The sequence below is a fragment of the Gadus chalcogrammus genome, chromosome 10, assembly GCF_026213295.1.
Source record: "Gadus chalcogrammus isolate NIFS_2021 chromosome 10, NIFS_Gcha_1.0, whole genome shotgun sequence".
Classification (NCBI taxonomy): Eukaryota; Metazoa; Chordata; class Actinopteri; order Gadiformes; family Gadidae; genus Gadus; species Gadus chalcogrammus.
Genome location: NC_079421.1, coordinates 16003978 through 16017776, shown reverse-complemented (window position 1 = coordinate 16017776; position 13799 = coordinate 16003978). Strand labels below are relative to the sequence as shown.

The 13799-nt window shown below is 50.0% G+C and overlaps 1 protein-coding gene across 2 annotated transcripts; it reads right to left on the bottom strand.

Annotated features, from left to right (window-relative positions):
• Nucleotides 1-1648: 1648 nt before the first annotated feature.
• On the bottom strand, nt 1649-7651 carry fgf16 (fibroblast growth factor 16). 2 transcript variants are annotated; one of them, XM_056600736.1, is made up of 3 exons: nt 6979-7651; nt 5249-5352; nt 1649-1907 (listed from the first exon to the last, which is right to left on the bottom strand). In XM_056600736.1, the coding sequence occupies exons 1-3, from the start codon at nt 7247-7249 to the stop codon at nt 1662-1664; spliced, it is 621 nt and encodes a 206-aa protein (XP_056456711.1). In that variant the 5' UTR covers nt 7250-7651; the 3' UTR covers nt 1649-1661. The 2 variants fall into 2 exon arrangements, with proteins under 2 accessions (XP_056456711.1, XP_056456712.1); XM_056600737.1 differs by having other exon boundaries at nt 1649-1904.
• Nucleotides 7652-13799: the final 6148 nt, after the last annotated feature.

Here is a 13799-nt window from a genome sequence, read left to right as displayed (position 1 = left end):
GCAGGACAATTTTATTGTCGAATTGATCTTGTTATTTTTTTGTATTTTGTGTTATAATTTCAGTAGAATCTACCGTTCTGTTAACTTCAAGTTCATTACAAAATAGAGTCTTTGCAATAAATAAATATATAGATTTATATTTATACTTTGAATGTATAAAATAAATATATTGTACATCTCATAAATAGCGTCACCCATATGTTCACCTCAAGTTGCTTGCAGTTTTTTTTTTACCTCTGACCATCCAACAAGTCACAGTCCTTTCAGGAGCCATCAAAAAACACAGGTTACATTTACAAAAAAAACACAGTCGCAGAAGTGCTTTTACCCAGAGCTTCCCCTCATGTATTACATTGAATTCCTACTGGATGATTTGACTACCCCCCTGGACACGCCTGCTCCAGCTCCATGCATTGAACTCCCAACTGGCTTTGGGGTTAAAGTAAGTGCTCTTCGATCTACCTATTCATGTCTCACATCCAACAAATCAGATCCAAACGGAAGGGATAATCCTTCGAGATGAACCGTTTGCGAGGGTTGTCCAGATCTCTCCACATAACTTAGCCTTCAGTTTAACCAGCTTTAGTTTTAGACAACTTGACCGCCTCGCCGTTTCTACTTGCGTTGTTTTATTCTTTAACACGGCAACGTTTCTGGAAGGTATTATCTCTGTTTCTTTTTAAGCATGTGCACTCTTGAACTGCTCACTGTCCTAAGCTGACATTTATTACACATTAAGCGCGTATGATATGTGTCATTTTCACCCTCATGGACCGCTAACCTTATTCTCCTCCTGTAATATGTGGTATTTGCCCTCTCTCATGGCCTGGCTTGCCTGCTCCATGGTCATCATTCACGACAAATGAGCCAGATGAAGTCTGCCGTGGCTCTTCATTATCTGGATCTGTGATCTTCCACAGTCCCTGACAGACTGATTGTCCCTCCTTCAGGGGAAGTTCTTGCGGTGAGAGCCGTCTTCCGAAGCTCAGCACGTAGTGCTACTGTTGCAAGGGTACAGATATCCAGCCTTAAAAAAATAAAGTAAATAAGTAAAGAACAATGTTTGAAGTACCCATCGGCCTCTTCTAGTGGTTCCTCGGAAACGGCTCTTATCTCTGGTGATTCGCTCAGGTCCTGCGACTCTGTGCCTCAAAGTCAATGATGACGGATTGTCCGGAATCCTGGAGTTCCTTGACCGGAGGACACTTAACTCCACACCTGCGATCTGCATAAATAAAAAACAGCAGGCCAGGAGGCTCCTCTGTCTCACGAAGGCCCCGGGTCCCCCAGCAGACTCAGGGGTCCAGGAAGTAGCCCGCTCCGTCGCGCTTATATATATATATATATATAAAAATATATATAGTGCTACTTTGGTGAGAAGTGCGTTGCACGGCGCACGCGACACTTCCGCTGTCGATGCTGAGGCGGGAGGGGGGGGCGGGGGGGGGGAGGGGGGAGGGAGTGCGCGGGACGTCCTGGGGAGGGATCGAAGAGGAGAGAGTTCTGTCACACTTCTTCCCCTTCCCGCCCCCCGTCTCTCGTACTTTCTCTCTCCCTCCACGACACGGGGCTCTGACGACCCCCCCCTCGACCCCCCCCTTGCCCCCCCGCCTACCCCCCCTCCCCCTCCCCCTCCCCCTCCCCCGGGCGGGGGGTGCTGGTCACCTATACTGGAACAGGTCTCTGTAGGCCGATGGGATCTTCTCGATGTCCACGTGCCGCGGCAGGAAGTGGGTGAGCTTCTGGTGCTTCTTGGTCCGGTTGCCCTCGCGCGGCGAGCCGTCCTTGTTGAGCGCCACATAGTACAGGCGGCCTGTGTCGGCGTGCTTGTAGAGCGTGGAGGCGTAGGTGTTGTACCAGTTCTCCTCAAACTGCTCCCTGAACACGCACTCCGCTGTCAACTTCTTCTGCGAAAGGGGGGGGGGGCGCAAGGGGGAGAGAGGGGATCAGAGCGTTAGTGGAGCTCACAACGTTGATGTACCGCCACTCATCGACCGGTGTTATATGGACATTTGTATCACTTTCCCACCGCCTTATAGGCTTAATGCAAGTCATCCGTTGTTGTTCGCTTCACGCCGGGGAAGTGAGTCAGAGAGGGGATAATCGAGAAATCAGTTTGGAAACTCCCTTGAGGCAGGTGCTTGTTATGACGAGGAGTGGAACTTAGTGGGTACATATCAGATTTGCACTTGACGCACAAACCACCCTCACTTTCTCTCTCTCTCTCTCTCTCTCTCCTCGACCTGTTAACCTTTCAGCGTGCTGAAGGAATTATTTTCATCCCTGTGACGCAGCAAGAACAGTGCAAGACACACATCCTCTCCATTATCTTTCTCTCTCTCCCCCTCTGCATCCCTCTCCATCTATTTCACCCTCTTCTCTTTCTCCCTCCTCGCTTCCCTCTCTCTCTCTCTCACTCACTCTCTTTCTCTCTCTTTCTCTCCCTCTTCACTTCCCTCTCTCTCTTTCTCTCTCTCTCTCTCTCTCTCTCTCTCTCTCTCTCTCTCTCTCTCTCTCTCTCTTACTCACTCACTCTCTGTTTCTCTCTCTCCCTCTTCACTTCCCTCTCTCTCTCCCTGTCCTTGTCCCTCCCTCTTCGCTTCCCTTTCTCTCTCCCTCTCACTCTCTCCATCCCCCTCCCCCCTCTCTCTCCATCCCTCTCTCCACCCCCCCCCTCCCCCTCCCCCTCCCCCTCCCTCCCTCGCAGGTCTTGGAGTGGCTGTGAAGCCTGGCCTCTGCTGACAGCCCAGCATGAGTGATGGCTGGGAGTTCAGCAGGTGAGAGAGATGTTGGCTGCGGGAGCGCGTGGGAACAATGGAGGACACCAGAACCACTTCCCCGTGCCAAGACCAGGCAGTCATGCGATGTTTCTCCGACAGGCGCTGCGCATGGATAGTTAGGTTTGTTTTGTTTCATTTTTCCGTTTTTTTGGTTCATTTCTCAGGAGGTCGTAAAAGAAAAAACACAAACACACAAACGGTGTATACCGTTTGTGTGTTTGTGTTTGTGTTTGCGCGCGAGGAAGGCCAAGACGGTGAGGATACAGCGTGTTACGAAGAATAAAAAAAAAAAGAATATATATATGAAATAAATATCCCAAGTCATTGTCTGGGTGTGCACCCACCCTTCCTAGACTCTCTTCCCCTCGTAAAAAGGAACTCCAACTCCAGCATTCTGGGCGTCCGAGGAAGACAACATGTCTCCCCGTTTCTTCGCCGAGATTAATGGCTGCGGTCAGACAATCTCTTCCCAGAGAGCCGCTAATAGCTTCACCGAGTGTTGTGTGTGTCTCAGCAGCGTCCCAGACTCTATTGGGACGCTGCTGCTGCCGCTGCTGTGAAAAGTTTGTGCTCGCCGAAAGAAATTCCATTGACAGTTTTGTCAATTAGTTTGTCCGGCTCTGCGCTGTGGCTGTGCGGTCATGTGTTGTGTGTAAACACAGCTCTGGGACCGCATGACTGGGGCTCGCTGTAGCCTCATGTACACATACGTGCACACACTCACACTCGCACAGGCGCACATGCTCACACACACACACACACACACAACCGCACATGCATGCATCACACGTCCTCATATGTGCGCAGGCAGGGGCACACACTCACACACACGCATGCACACACACACACAGAAACTCCTTAAGATCAAACGTTTGTCGCGCGGCTCCTAACTGCAGCGAGACCGCCGTTGTGGAATCCCACAGTCATGCGTTCACGTCTCTGCTCTCTCTCCGTCTGTCGGGTCAGGTGGTTGGGTCAGGTGTGTGATTTCTTTCCATCGCTTTCTTTCTTTCTCCTTTCTTCCCTTTGCTTCTGAGACGGAGGTAAAGTCTGAGATTTGGGGGCCCACGTGAGGTACCCCGGGACACCTGATATGGATAACTAGCCCACCCTACCAACCCCGACTCTCGTGCTCTCTCCCCCCCCCCCCCCCCCCCCCCCCGCCCTCTCTCTCTGGGTCTCTCAGTTTTGGTCTGTCTCTCCCTCTCTTTCTTTCTCCGCCTTTAATCCCCGCCGCCTCTTTCTCTCTCTCTCTCTCTCTCTCTCTCTCTCTCTCTCTCTCTCTCTCTCTCTCTCTCTCTCTCTCTCTCTCTCTCCCTTCCTCCCCTCGCTATCTTGTTCTCTGTCTTCCACTCTCTTTCTCCTTCTTTATCCCCCCCCTCTCTCTCTCTGCCTCTCTCACTCCTGAATCCCTCATCCAACTCAAAGGCAGTACATCCGCCTTTTTAATAGTAAGAGGGTCAAAGAGTTAAAATCAATATCGTTAATGATGTTGAAAAATATATAAAAACAAGGTCAAGACTTTTCTATATTTAACGTTTCACGTCCTGTTTTCAAAGAATCTCACCCCGGTTAGTTTAGGCTCTAACAGCAACATCCGAAGTAAACCCATCTCCAGTCGGGAAAGAATATGTAAATATTTGAGCATATCTCAAATCTAAATGAAGAGGCCTATTTCCTCTCTTCTACTGCACATGTGCAAAGTGGATTAGCTCAAATCCATTTTTTGCTGTTTCACCTTCCTAGTGGACATGAGTTTTGTCTGTCCCTGTTGTCGCTGATCATTATGGTTATTATATATATATATATCTTTGTACCTAAGGTCAGGGTATACGTGACTTACTCAAAAGGGGGTGTTTGTTTTGTCTCGCAGTGTGTTTCTCATCTTCCGCATATGGGAACCCAGATAACACACACTTTTATTTTGGTCTCGGTGATCCCAGACCATAATATGATGTTAGGATGTTATGGCGGCGATTTTTCTCGACGATACCCAAATAAAGTTTGTGGCGTGATAAGTGTAAGAGTGTGTGTGTGTGTGTGTGTGTGTGTGTGTGTGTGTGTGTGTGTGTGTGTGTGTGTGTGTGTGTGTGTGTGTGTGTGTGTGTGTGTGTGTGTGTGTGTGTGTGTGTGTGTGTGTGTGTGTCAGTCCATGTGCGTCTCAGTGTAGGTGTGTGTGGTGTGTCTCGTCTCCTCTGCCTATGTGTGGGTGTGTGGCTACATGTCTGTGCAGGTGTGTGTGTCTGCACATGTGAGTGTGTGTATGTCGTTATGTGTGTGTGTGTGTGTGTGTGTGTGTGTGTGTGTGTCTTTACCTCTGTCTATGGTGAGTGTGTGGCAGCATGCATGTGCAGGTGTGTGTGTCTGTACATGTAATGTGTTTGTAGGTGTGCGTGTGTGTGTGTTTGTACGTGTGTGTGTGTGGGAGACGGCTGTGTAATGGTAGAGCGATTGGGGGCTTGACTTACCGACCCATAGAGATCTCCCTTCTCGTTCATGCCCAGGTAGAGTCCCGCGTCAACCCCTCTGATGCTCACCAGCCCCACCGCCAGGCTGATAAACTCCAGGATACCTTGGGGCCAACACACACACACACACACACACACACACACACACACACACACACACACACACACACACACACACACACACACACACACACACACACACACACACACACACACACACACGCACACACACACACACACACACGCACACACATATGCACGCACACACATACACACAAACACAAACACACACTTTACTATACTGCAGATGATATAGATGATAGATCATGTTCAAACTATGGGTTTCTTCACTTTTTCTGGGTCAAGTCAATGCCCTCTATTAAAAAGGTCGATGTTGAATTTGTATCTATAACTATTTAGCATACTGGTTTGGGAAAAAACTTTTTTCTCAAGGTCGCATCATGAACTTGCTTAAAAAATTGCTGGTGAGAACATTGCAAACCTGGTTATTAGATAATCCGATGTCAGAGAGGGTGAAGCAGACATCTGCCCTATCACGACCTCTCACACAAGATTAAAAAGTTGTTTTTGGAGCTGCGGTCTAGACTAAAGAGCACCGATCTGTTCACTAAATCCCATTCCATCGTCTATAAATAGTCCTGTCTTTGAAATGGTTCTGACTGGAAATGTAAGATGCGTAAGGTTACTGGTAAAGGAGCTGTAGGAACGCTGACTCAGAGGAAGGAGCGAGCAAAGGGAACAACTCGTCTGCTCTTAGGAGGAAGTGCCGAGTTCCAAATCTGTATAATTAAGGGCTTTTGACGTCGTTCATATGAACTCCCTCACACTGGGATGCAAAGGGCTGTTCGATCAAGAGACGACAGCTGGATGCCTCGAATGGCACGAACAATACGGACACCTGGTCCCCGTGCCTCCGACTGCATCTCCTGCCAGAGAATGACACAGAGGAAGCCTCTAATTTGTGCGGCTTGCAGCTACATAGTTGGTTTCATTGCCCTTAAATCAGACCCATGCACTTCTCACGCCTCTGACAGTGTTTTGTAACACATGGACCACCCAAACCCATAGAGCGCCTTGTTTTTGGATGAATACCTAGCACAGTAAACATTTTGTTTGGATAATAACAATCCTCAGTGGAAATGCCCCAGCCCCCACTACCGGCATCCAGAACGCATGGCTGCACCTGCGAAAGGACTTTGGCTGATAGCGTAATACATGTGCACCTGATCTGATCTGTTTATAATTCTGATGTAAACCATAAGTCCAATGATTTATACTATAAGGATGGAAAGGGGGGGGGGGGGGGGTGGGTGAACCGGTTGCCTTGGGGAGAAGGGCGCGCGGCGACAGGGACGCACGGCCCCTCGTTGCGCACCGCGCGTCACCGAGTGAGGAGAGACACCTGCGCCCAGAGCGCAGCGAGACCGGCCGGGAAGCGGTTCGATTCTCCCTCTCACTGCACACTGCTGTTGTGAACTTCAACCATCCAGCCATCGCGGACATTATTTTTTTTCATTGGGGGAAACTCCTTACTCTAAAATCTCACTGCGAGTCAAGATGTACCCTTTCGGTTCAACAGAAAAAGACAAATAAAAAAGTGCTTAATCAAATAAATTGTGGTATTAGGCAAATCCAATTAAATAGTATACTGTGCCTGGTGCTGCTGTGCGTGAGTGGTGCGTAAATGGCCAAATCGCCGCGGAGCTCACCGAATCTGCTGTGGTCCTGTCTGGTCCCGTGCACCGTTCCGTTGGGAAATATCTCCAACTGAAAGCCCGTTCGGCAGTACAGCTGCCGCCGTCGCAGGATCCCTCTAAGGTGACCAAAATCCGTCAGCGAACCTCGTTGAAGCCTCCCTTCGATCTGTCCCAGCCGTTCAGTCAAGCCCACCGACGTGTCCGTTAAAGGCATAGTTCCTAGTGAAGGGAAAGTTTGTAAATCCAAATCAATCGTGCCCAGGAAACCTCCGACCTCTGCCATGGTGTTAAACGCTCAACACGTATTAATGCGATTGTTCATGTACTTCATGTACTTGACTCTGGAGAGGAAAAAACTTCAAAAGTCCAATCCATGTAGGCTACGCACGAAGCATGCCCGGTGCGCCGCGTCCACTTATCGGTCAATCCGTACAGTCCTCTTCATCAATCGTCCTCCGCTTTGTTAATCAGTTTGATAACTCTGTTTATCTGATGGAAAAGACCCCGTTATATACATCCTCCCCGGGCATTCTCACATTGGATATTCAAATGCAAGCCACGCCTGGCTGGCATCCCTTTCTTATACGAGCATCAGTTTTCTAACTAAAAATGTGGACTTGCACGGTTAACACGGACGATGCACTGTCTCTCCCCCAGTTCTGCGCTGCCGGTCTGCGAGCCCTGAGTCTCTTCATACCAAACAAATCCAAACTGACTGAGGAGTCCGCGTACTGCTCCTGCGCGCCGTGGCCTTACCCCCTCCTGCCTGCGGTTGGAGAATGTCTGATAAAGCCTCCACATAGCTTACCCAGAGGCGAGGGGAAACCGTGCACTGCGTGATCCCTGGCGCATCATCATCATCATCATTCACCGGATCAAAATTGCAAAGAGCATCATTGTGGTGGAGAAAACCAAACAGGACAGCCCAGGAAAGGATGGGAAAGGCAAACAAGCTCGTGCACGTTGTATCGTTGACAAAGTCAATCCATAACGTTTAGTATTTAGGCACCGGTTCAGTGATGAACCGATGCATGGACGAGGGCTCCGTTCTTACTTTTGTAGGACAAAAAAGTCCCTCTGACATATTTTCTCAAGCATATTGTCAGACAGACTAAGTTTAACTACTGTGTGTGTGTGTGTGTGTGTGTGTGTGTGTGTGTGTGTGTGTGTGTGTGTGTGTGTGTGTGTGTGTGTGCGTGTGCGTGTGCGTGTGCGTTTGTGTGTGTATAGGTCGGAGCAAAAATACTCCAATATCCTACAGAGCTATTCCACAGCGCAATCTTCTGCAACCCGAACTTTTTATGAAAGCATTATCCCCTCCTCCTCTTCAATGCAAGCAGGTGCTCCCTCGCCCCGTCTGTAGCATGGCTTATACTCTGCTCCTGGCAGCTATGGACCGCTTGTATTACAGTCCAACAATAATCCACACACTTATGACTTGCACTTGTCAAATATGGTGGAGGGGAGTCTGATTTCGTTCATCAGGCTGTTCTTTTTTTTTTGGTGCATTGACTGGTTTGGGAAGAATGTAACACAGAAGAACCTATGCAACATGGCTCACTTTCCCCTATGTTTTTGCATTATTATGGATATGGATTTATGATGGCGTCTGCTCTTCATGCAGTATATAGGCCTACTTGTATATTTGCCCTCCCCAGTGTATCCTGGCTATGCATCAGGAGTAGACCTTCACCCAGTCAAACCCTCCTGATACACCTCGAAAAACGGCCCCCTCCCCCTCCACATCAAGGTTATCTGGCTCCTGTCCGAGCTACCACCACCGCCTCTGAGGTTCATCAAACCCCCTCAATCTATCAACAGAGAGCAATTCATAAACGATCGCTATTTCCTTAAACCAGCTTCTCCCTCCCTGAGTTGAACCTCTCTCGGGAGACCAACCGTGCGCTCTCCGTGCTGTCAGACCTTAGTCAGGTGTGTGTTGTTGTTCTAATTCCAGTTGTCAGCCGGGGCAGGCCAGCCATCGCCCGCTGATGTCAGGGTGTTGATGTTCCAGGTGCAGCCTGCCTGAGCTGTGCTATCACGCTTAAGTGGCGGACTTGAAAGCGCACACGGCCAGTGTGCCGTAACTGGAATAATGAATAATGGGTATAATTTATGATTGAATGGGGGATTTTCATATAATTTATGTGCACAATGGGTAAAACAGGCCCCGACTCGTTCTTCCCCCCGGTGCGGATAGACACTCTCATTTCTGTCAGGCCATGATTTCGTTCTAGAATTTAAATGAAAACAAACTTTGGGGAGGGTTTTAATTAGTTCACCGCTCCTGAGACATGGGTGACAGCAGCCGGGCCGGGGCTGTGCGGTGAGCTGGATACATCCATAACGCGATTTAACCGTTGGACGTGTTGTCGTAAGACCTCCTACAAACAGTTTTGGTGGAAAACCCCTTCCTCGGGCGGGGGGGTGGAGAGGAGACGGTAACCTCAGGTCTTACTCACCGGCTGGGAGGCGGCGCTGGCCTTCCGAAAGAGTACGCAGTGTACCGTGGTTACAGGAGGGGACAAGATTCAACAACACAGTAATACTTTCATGAGGGCTGCGGTAATAATAGCTACAATAGGAGTTAGTCGGTGTGAAGGAAACGTGCGCAAACTAAAGGCACCGGAACGCTTTGATGCCTTTCTCTGGTAACATGCTTATTACATGGACCCGTTTCCATCTTGATTTATTGCATGCAGGGATGATGAAGATTTTCTTTTTAAAGAGAGAAATGCAAATCAGCATTTAAGGCGCTTGGCGACATGATCCACTTATTGCTTTGACAGCGCTGTTCGTTGGGAGGCAGATGTCATGTGTTTGCGTGTGTGTGTGTGTGTGTGTGTGTGTGTGTGTGTGTGTGTGTGTGTGTGTGTGTGTGTGTGGGGTTGCAGTATTAGTGACCCATGGGAGTAGTCCTACTGGGGGCCATGCTTTCTCCCAGCTACTAATTATGCCACTATAAATCTCATGGGCGTGTCATAGTGGTATTGAAGTCACAGAGGGGACAGTGGCTTTCAGCTGGTGCTGGATATGAAAGGTGGTGGGCTTGATGGATGTCCAGGGGCCTCCGGGTGATGGATTGAGCCAGGGGTTGACGAAGAGTCAGGGATGGTCAGGCTTTTGTTGCGCAGAGACACCAGGGCCCGCGCTGCAAAAGGGGAAAAAAGGAAAAAAAACGGATGAAAGGGTGGATTCGTCTCAGCTCAGGGGTTGCAAGTATATGGATTAAAGAAGGAGAGAGAGAGAGAGAGAGAGAGAGAGAGAGAGAGAGAGAGAGAGAGAGAGAGAGAGAGAGAGAGAGAGAGAGAGAGAGAGAGAGAGAGAGAGAGGGGGGGGGGGGGGGGGGAGCGAGCGAGAAGGGGAGAGAGAGAGAGAGAGAGAGATTGAGGAATTATATTAATTGTTATATGAATATGAATTGTAATCTTGGATCCAGCAGTCCTATAACACAACTTCGACTTCTGATAGAAGGCTCAGAACATGGGCAGGAAACCAGGAACTGCAAAGGGCGGAGTAACGCCTTGTTTCCTGTTTCCTTATGGATATATTCTACCAAAGAAAGCAAATTCACATGCTTCAAGCTTCCAGAAGGGGATTTAAACAATTGTTTTTCTACAGTGGCCAATCGACACAGTTTTGCTTTAAAATGGGGACTTTTCTTTTATTACAGTTTATGACTGGACTTTCAGCGATGTGATGATGAAGTGAAAGAAAGGGAAACGCCCCATTCAACCGGATTTGAGCTCATCTGCCATCAGACTTCAGATTAATAGCTAGTCTCACAAATCAGATTTATGATGAATATCTAGTCCCACAAATCAGACATTGGATTGATATCTAGTACCTCAAATCAGAGTTAAAATTATTATGTAAAGTCAGATTTGTGAGAGCAATTGTAACCGAAAAACCACTCTGGTACCTACGCACAAACCTTTCTCCAGAGTGTCATTGCGTCGCTCACAGTCTCTTCAGAACATGGCTGAGCACTGGATGGCCAAAGCATGAAAATCAAAAGGTGGTAAAGTCCTGATTTAGATATTCTGTAGCTATTAGAGCTACATCTGTTGCTGGTCAGCTATATTTTATAGTTGACACGGCAGATTTATGGCTGGGAACAAAAAAAAAAAATCCGGAGGTAAAATGTTCCCATATGCCGAGAACCTGCCGAGGATTTAGGAACGAAGATAATGACCTCAAGAGCACGGCTGGGGCTTTGAAGTCGCTCTCCCGTGAGTCCCGGAGCGAGGGGGCTCCGATTGAAAACGAGGTTACACTTGCGATGTGAATTGGGGTCTAATAAGCGCCTCACCTGTTTATTTGGATTCGACAAACTTCACATGTATCCTCTTCAGAGGAGCGAGCGGGGCTTGCACGAAACCCGAAGACCAATATGGTTTACATAAAGAAAGGGGTGTCAATTTTGCCCCCCCCCACCTTCTGCCCCCCCCCCCCCCCCCCCCCGCCAAGGGAGTGCCATGGAGGGGCACGTCTATTTTGAGTCATCCCTCCATAGAGCCCTTCCACCGTATCGGCTGTCTTATGATTAGTCCAGGTATCTGTAATGAGTTCAGCCTTCGCTGGCCGGCCTGCTCCAAGGATGCTCTCCCGGGGCCCACCGTACGGCGTGGACGCGCCTCAGAACCCTGGAACATTCCTTCATCCGACCGGCCACCTCTGGGCGGGATGCAGGGTCTCCAAATGCATGTTGTGCAACCCCCCCCCCCCACCCCTCCCACCCCTCCCTCCCTCCCTCCCTCCCCTCCCCCACAGATCTGCGATCGGGTTCCCCACTCGCCGCCTGCTTAACCCCTCGGCCAAGTGAGGGCATGAGGAACGGCCTGACGTTCTGGCGGCGGCGGCGGCGGCGGGGGGATCACAGACAAGAGCCGGACCCCCCCCCCCCACCCCCCCTCCCCGGATAACGAGACCGCCAGAGGGGTCAGAGGTCGCCGACAGCGGCCTTCCTAGTTGTACGAGGGAGCGGACGACGAGATGTCGAGTTGTTTGCTGAAGAGCGCCGGGGTTCGGTTCTGCAGACCCATACCCCCCCCCCCCCCCCCCCACCCCCAAACCCCACTCCCGTAGAGACAGAGAGGGTATCATCTGTTCTTATTTTACCTTTTGTCAAGCGGCATGCGGAAAATGATCTTTGCTATGAGTTATTTGCAGAGCTGGATTCCGTGTTATTTCATTCCCTAGCAGAGACATAACAGAGAGGGTCTCCCCTTTCACGCAGGTGGTCCCCTTGGCCTTGTTCAAGGACGCCCTGCGCACCGCGCTGGGTCGCACGGGGAGGGGGGGGGCCTCTGAGGGGAGGGGGGGGGGGGTGTGTGGAGTGATGGGGGTGGGAGGGGGGGGGGGGGGGGGGGGAGGGGGTGGTGCCGTGGTGGTCCAGGATTGAGGACACACAGACGCATGTGAATTTGGGTAATGGTGTAATGTTTCAGCACCAAAGTTCGCAACCCTTCCCCCATTACCACCCCGTTTACAGTGTTCATTAATTAATTTGTTTTGCTTTGCTGTCAAGCACTAACAAATGGAGCCCCCCCCCCCCCCCCCCCCCCTCTCCCTTGCCGGCCGGGTCAAGCAGCCACTAGTATACTCAACAACGAACACAGTGTAAAACCAACATTTGTGGTACAAATTGCTTTCATGTGTTTGTGGGAGAAGAGCAAAATAATAAAACTAAATTAAAGATTCACGAGAGCTGTCCAACAAAAAAGATCTTTATTTGTGTTTCTGTTCATCTGAGTTTCCAGACGTAGCTGTGGCTAACTTTTTCATGCTCACACACATGTTGACTTGTAGGTAAACACGATTGATTGATTGATTCATAAAGCAGACGACCATATCCTCTCCTCTCGCTCTACTTTGGGAGGGACAACAGAGGAAAAACGATGCTGATTTATTCTCACAGCTTAGCTCGGCACAACATTAGCATACGCAGGTATGCTAATCTCCGGTGTTCCTCACCAAAACAACAGTCTCGTCCCGCCCAGCCCAGAGTTTATGCAAGCCCGTCTTCCGAGCAGTTCAACAGGACTTTAGTATTCCTGCTCACGCTTGACAAATCGTATGATCCTCACGATTCAGCAATGAATAAAAACGAGCTGGAGTAGCCACCCGGAGAAAAAAAAAAAAGAAGGATCTATTGGTGAGTGACGTTCCACCTGTCCGTGCGCCTCGGCACTGATTGAAGTGTGGTGTAATAACAGCTTACTCTGGGGTTCCCAGCCCTGGAAGAGTCTGTAGTCTGACATTAGCACTCAGACGAGTGTGTATGCATGATCATGAGCCTGTCTGATGAGAGATCAGGCGCTGCAGAATCAGACTATTATTCTTACTACAACATGGAGCAGGAATCAACCCTGGAACAGATGTTAGGAGGCCTTTGTAGAACCCTTGGCCAGGCGCCCGAGCCTACCTATCTGCACAGCTATTTACATGGCAATCCAGCTGCTCTGTCCCTCTCTCTCGCCCTCCCTCTCTTTCCCTCCCTCCTCTCCTCTCTCTCTCCCTCTCCCTCCCTTCTCTCGCTCTCCCCCCCTCTCTCCCTCCCTTCTCCTTCCCACCGCTCTCTCTCCCTCTCTCCTCTCTCTCTTTCCCTCCCTCCTCTCTCCCTCCCTTCTCCCTCCCTCCTCTCTCTCTCTTTCCCTCCCTTTCTCCCTCCCTTCTCTCGCTCTCCACACTATCTCTCTCTCTCTCCCTCCCTTCTCTCTCTCCCTCCCTCCTCTCTCCCTCCCTCCTCTCTCTCCCTCTCTCCTCCCTCTCCCCCTCGCTCCCTCCATTCTCCCTCCCTCCTCTCTCTCTCCCTCCCTCCTCCCTCTCTC

What these genes read in the sequence shown, in the direction of transcription:
- fgf16 (XM_056600736.1), bottom strand. Translation starts at nt 7,249, where the DNA reads ATGGCAGAGGTCGGAGGTTTCCTGGGCACGATTGATTTGGATTTACAA. An exon ending in ACAGGACCACAGCAGATTCG is followed by an intron (nt 5,353 to 6,978) that starts GTGAGCTCCGCG and finishes GTTGGCCCCAAG; the next exon opens with GTATCCTGGAGTTTATCAGC. An exon ending in AGGGAGATCTCTATGGGTCG is followed by an intron (nt 1,908 to 5,248) that starts GTAAGTCAAGCC and finishes CCCCTTTCGCAG; the next exon opens with AAGAAGTTGACAGCGGAGTG.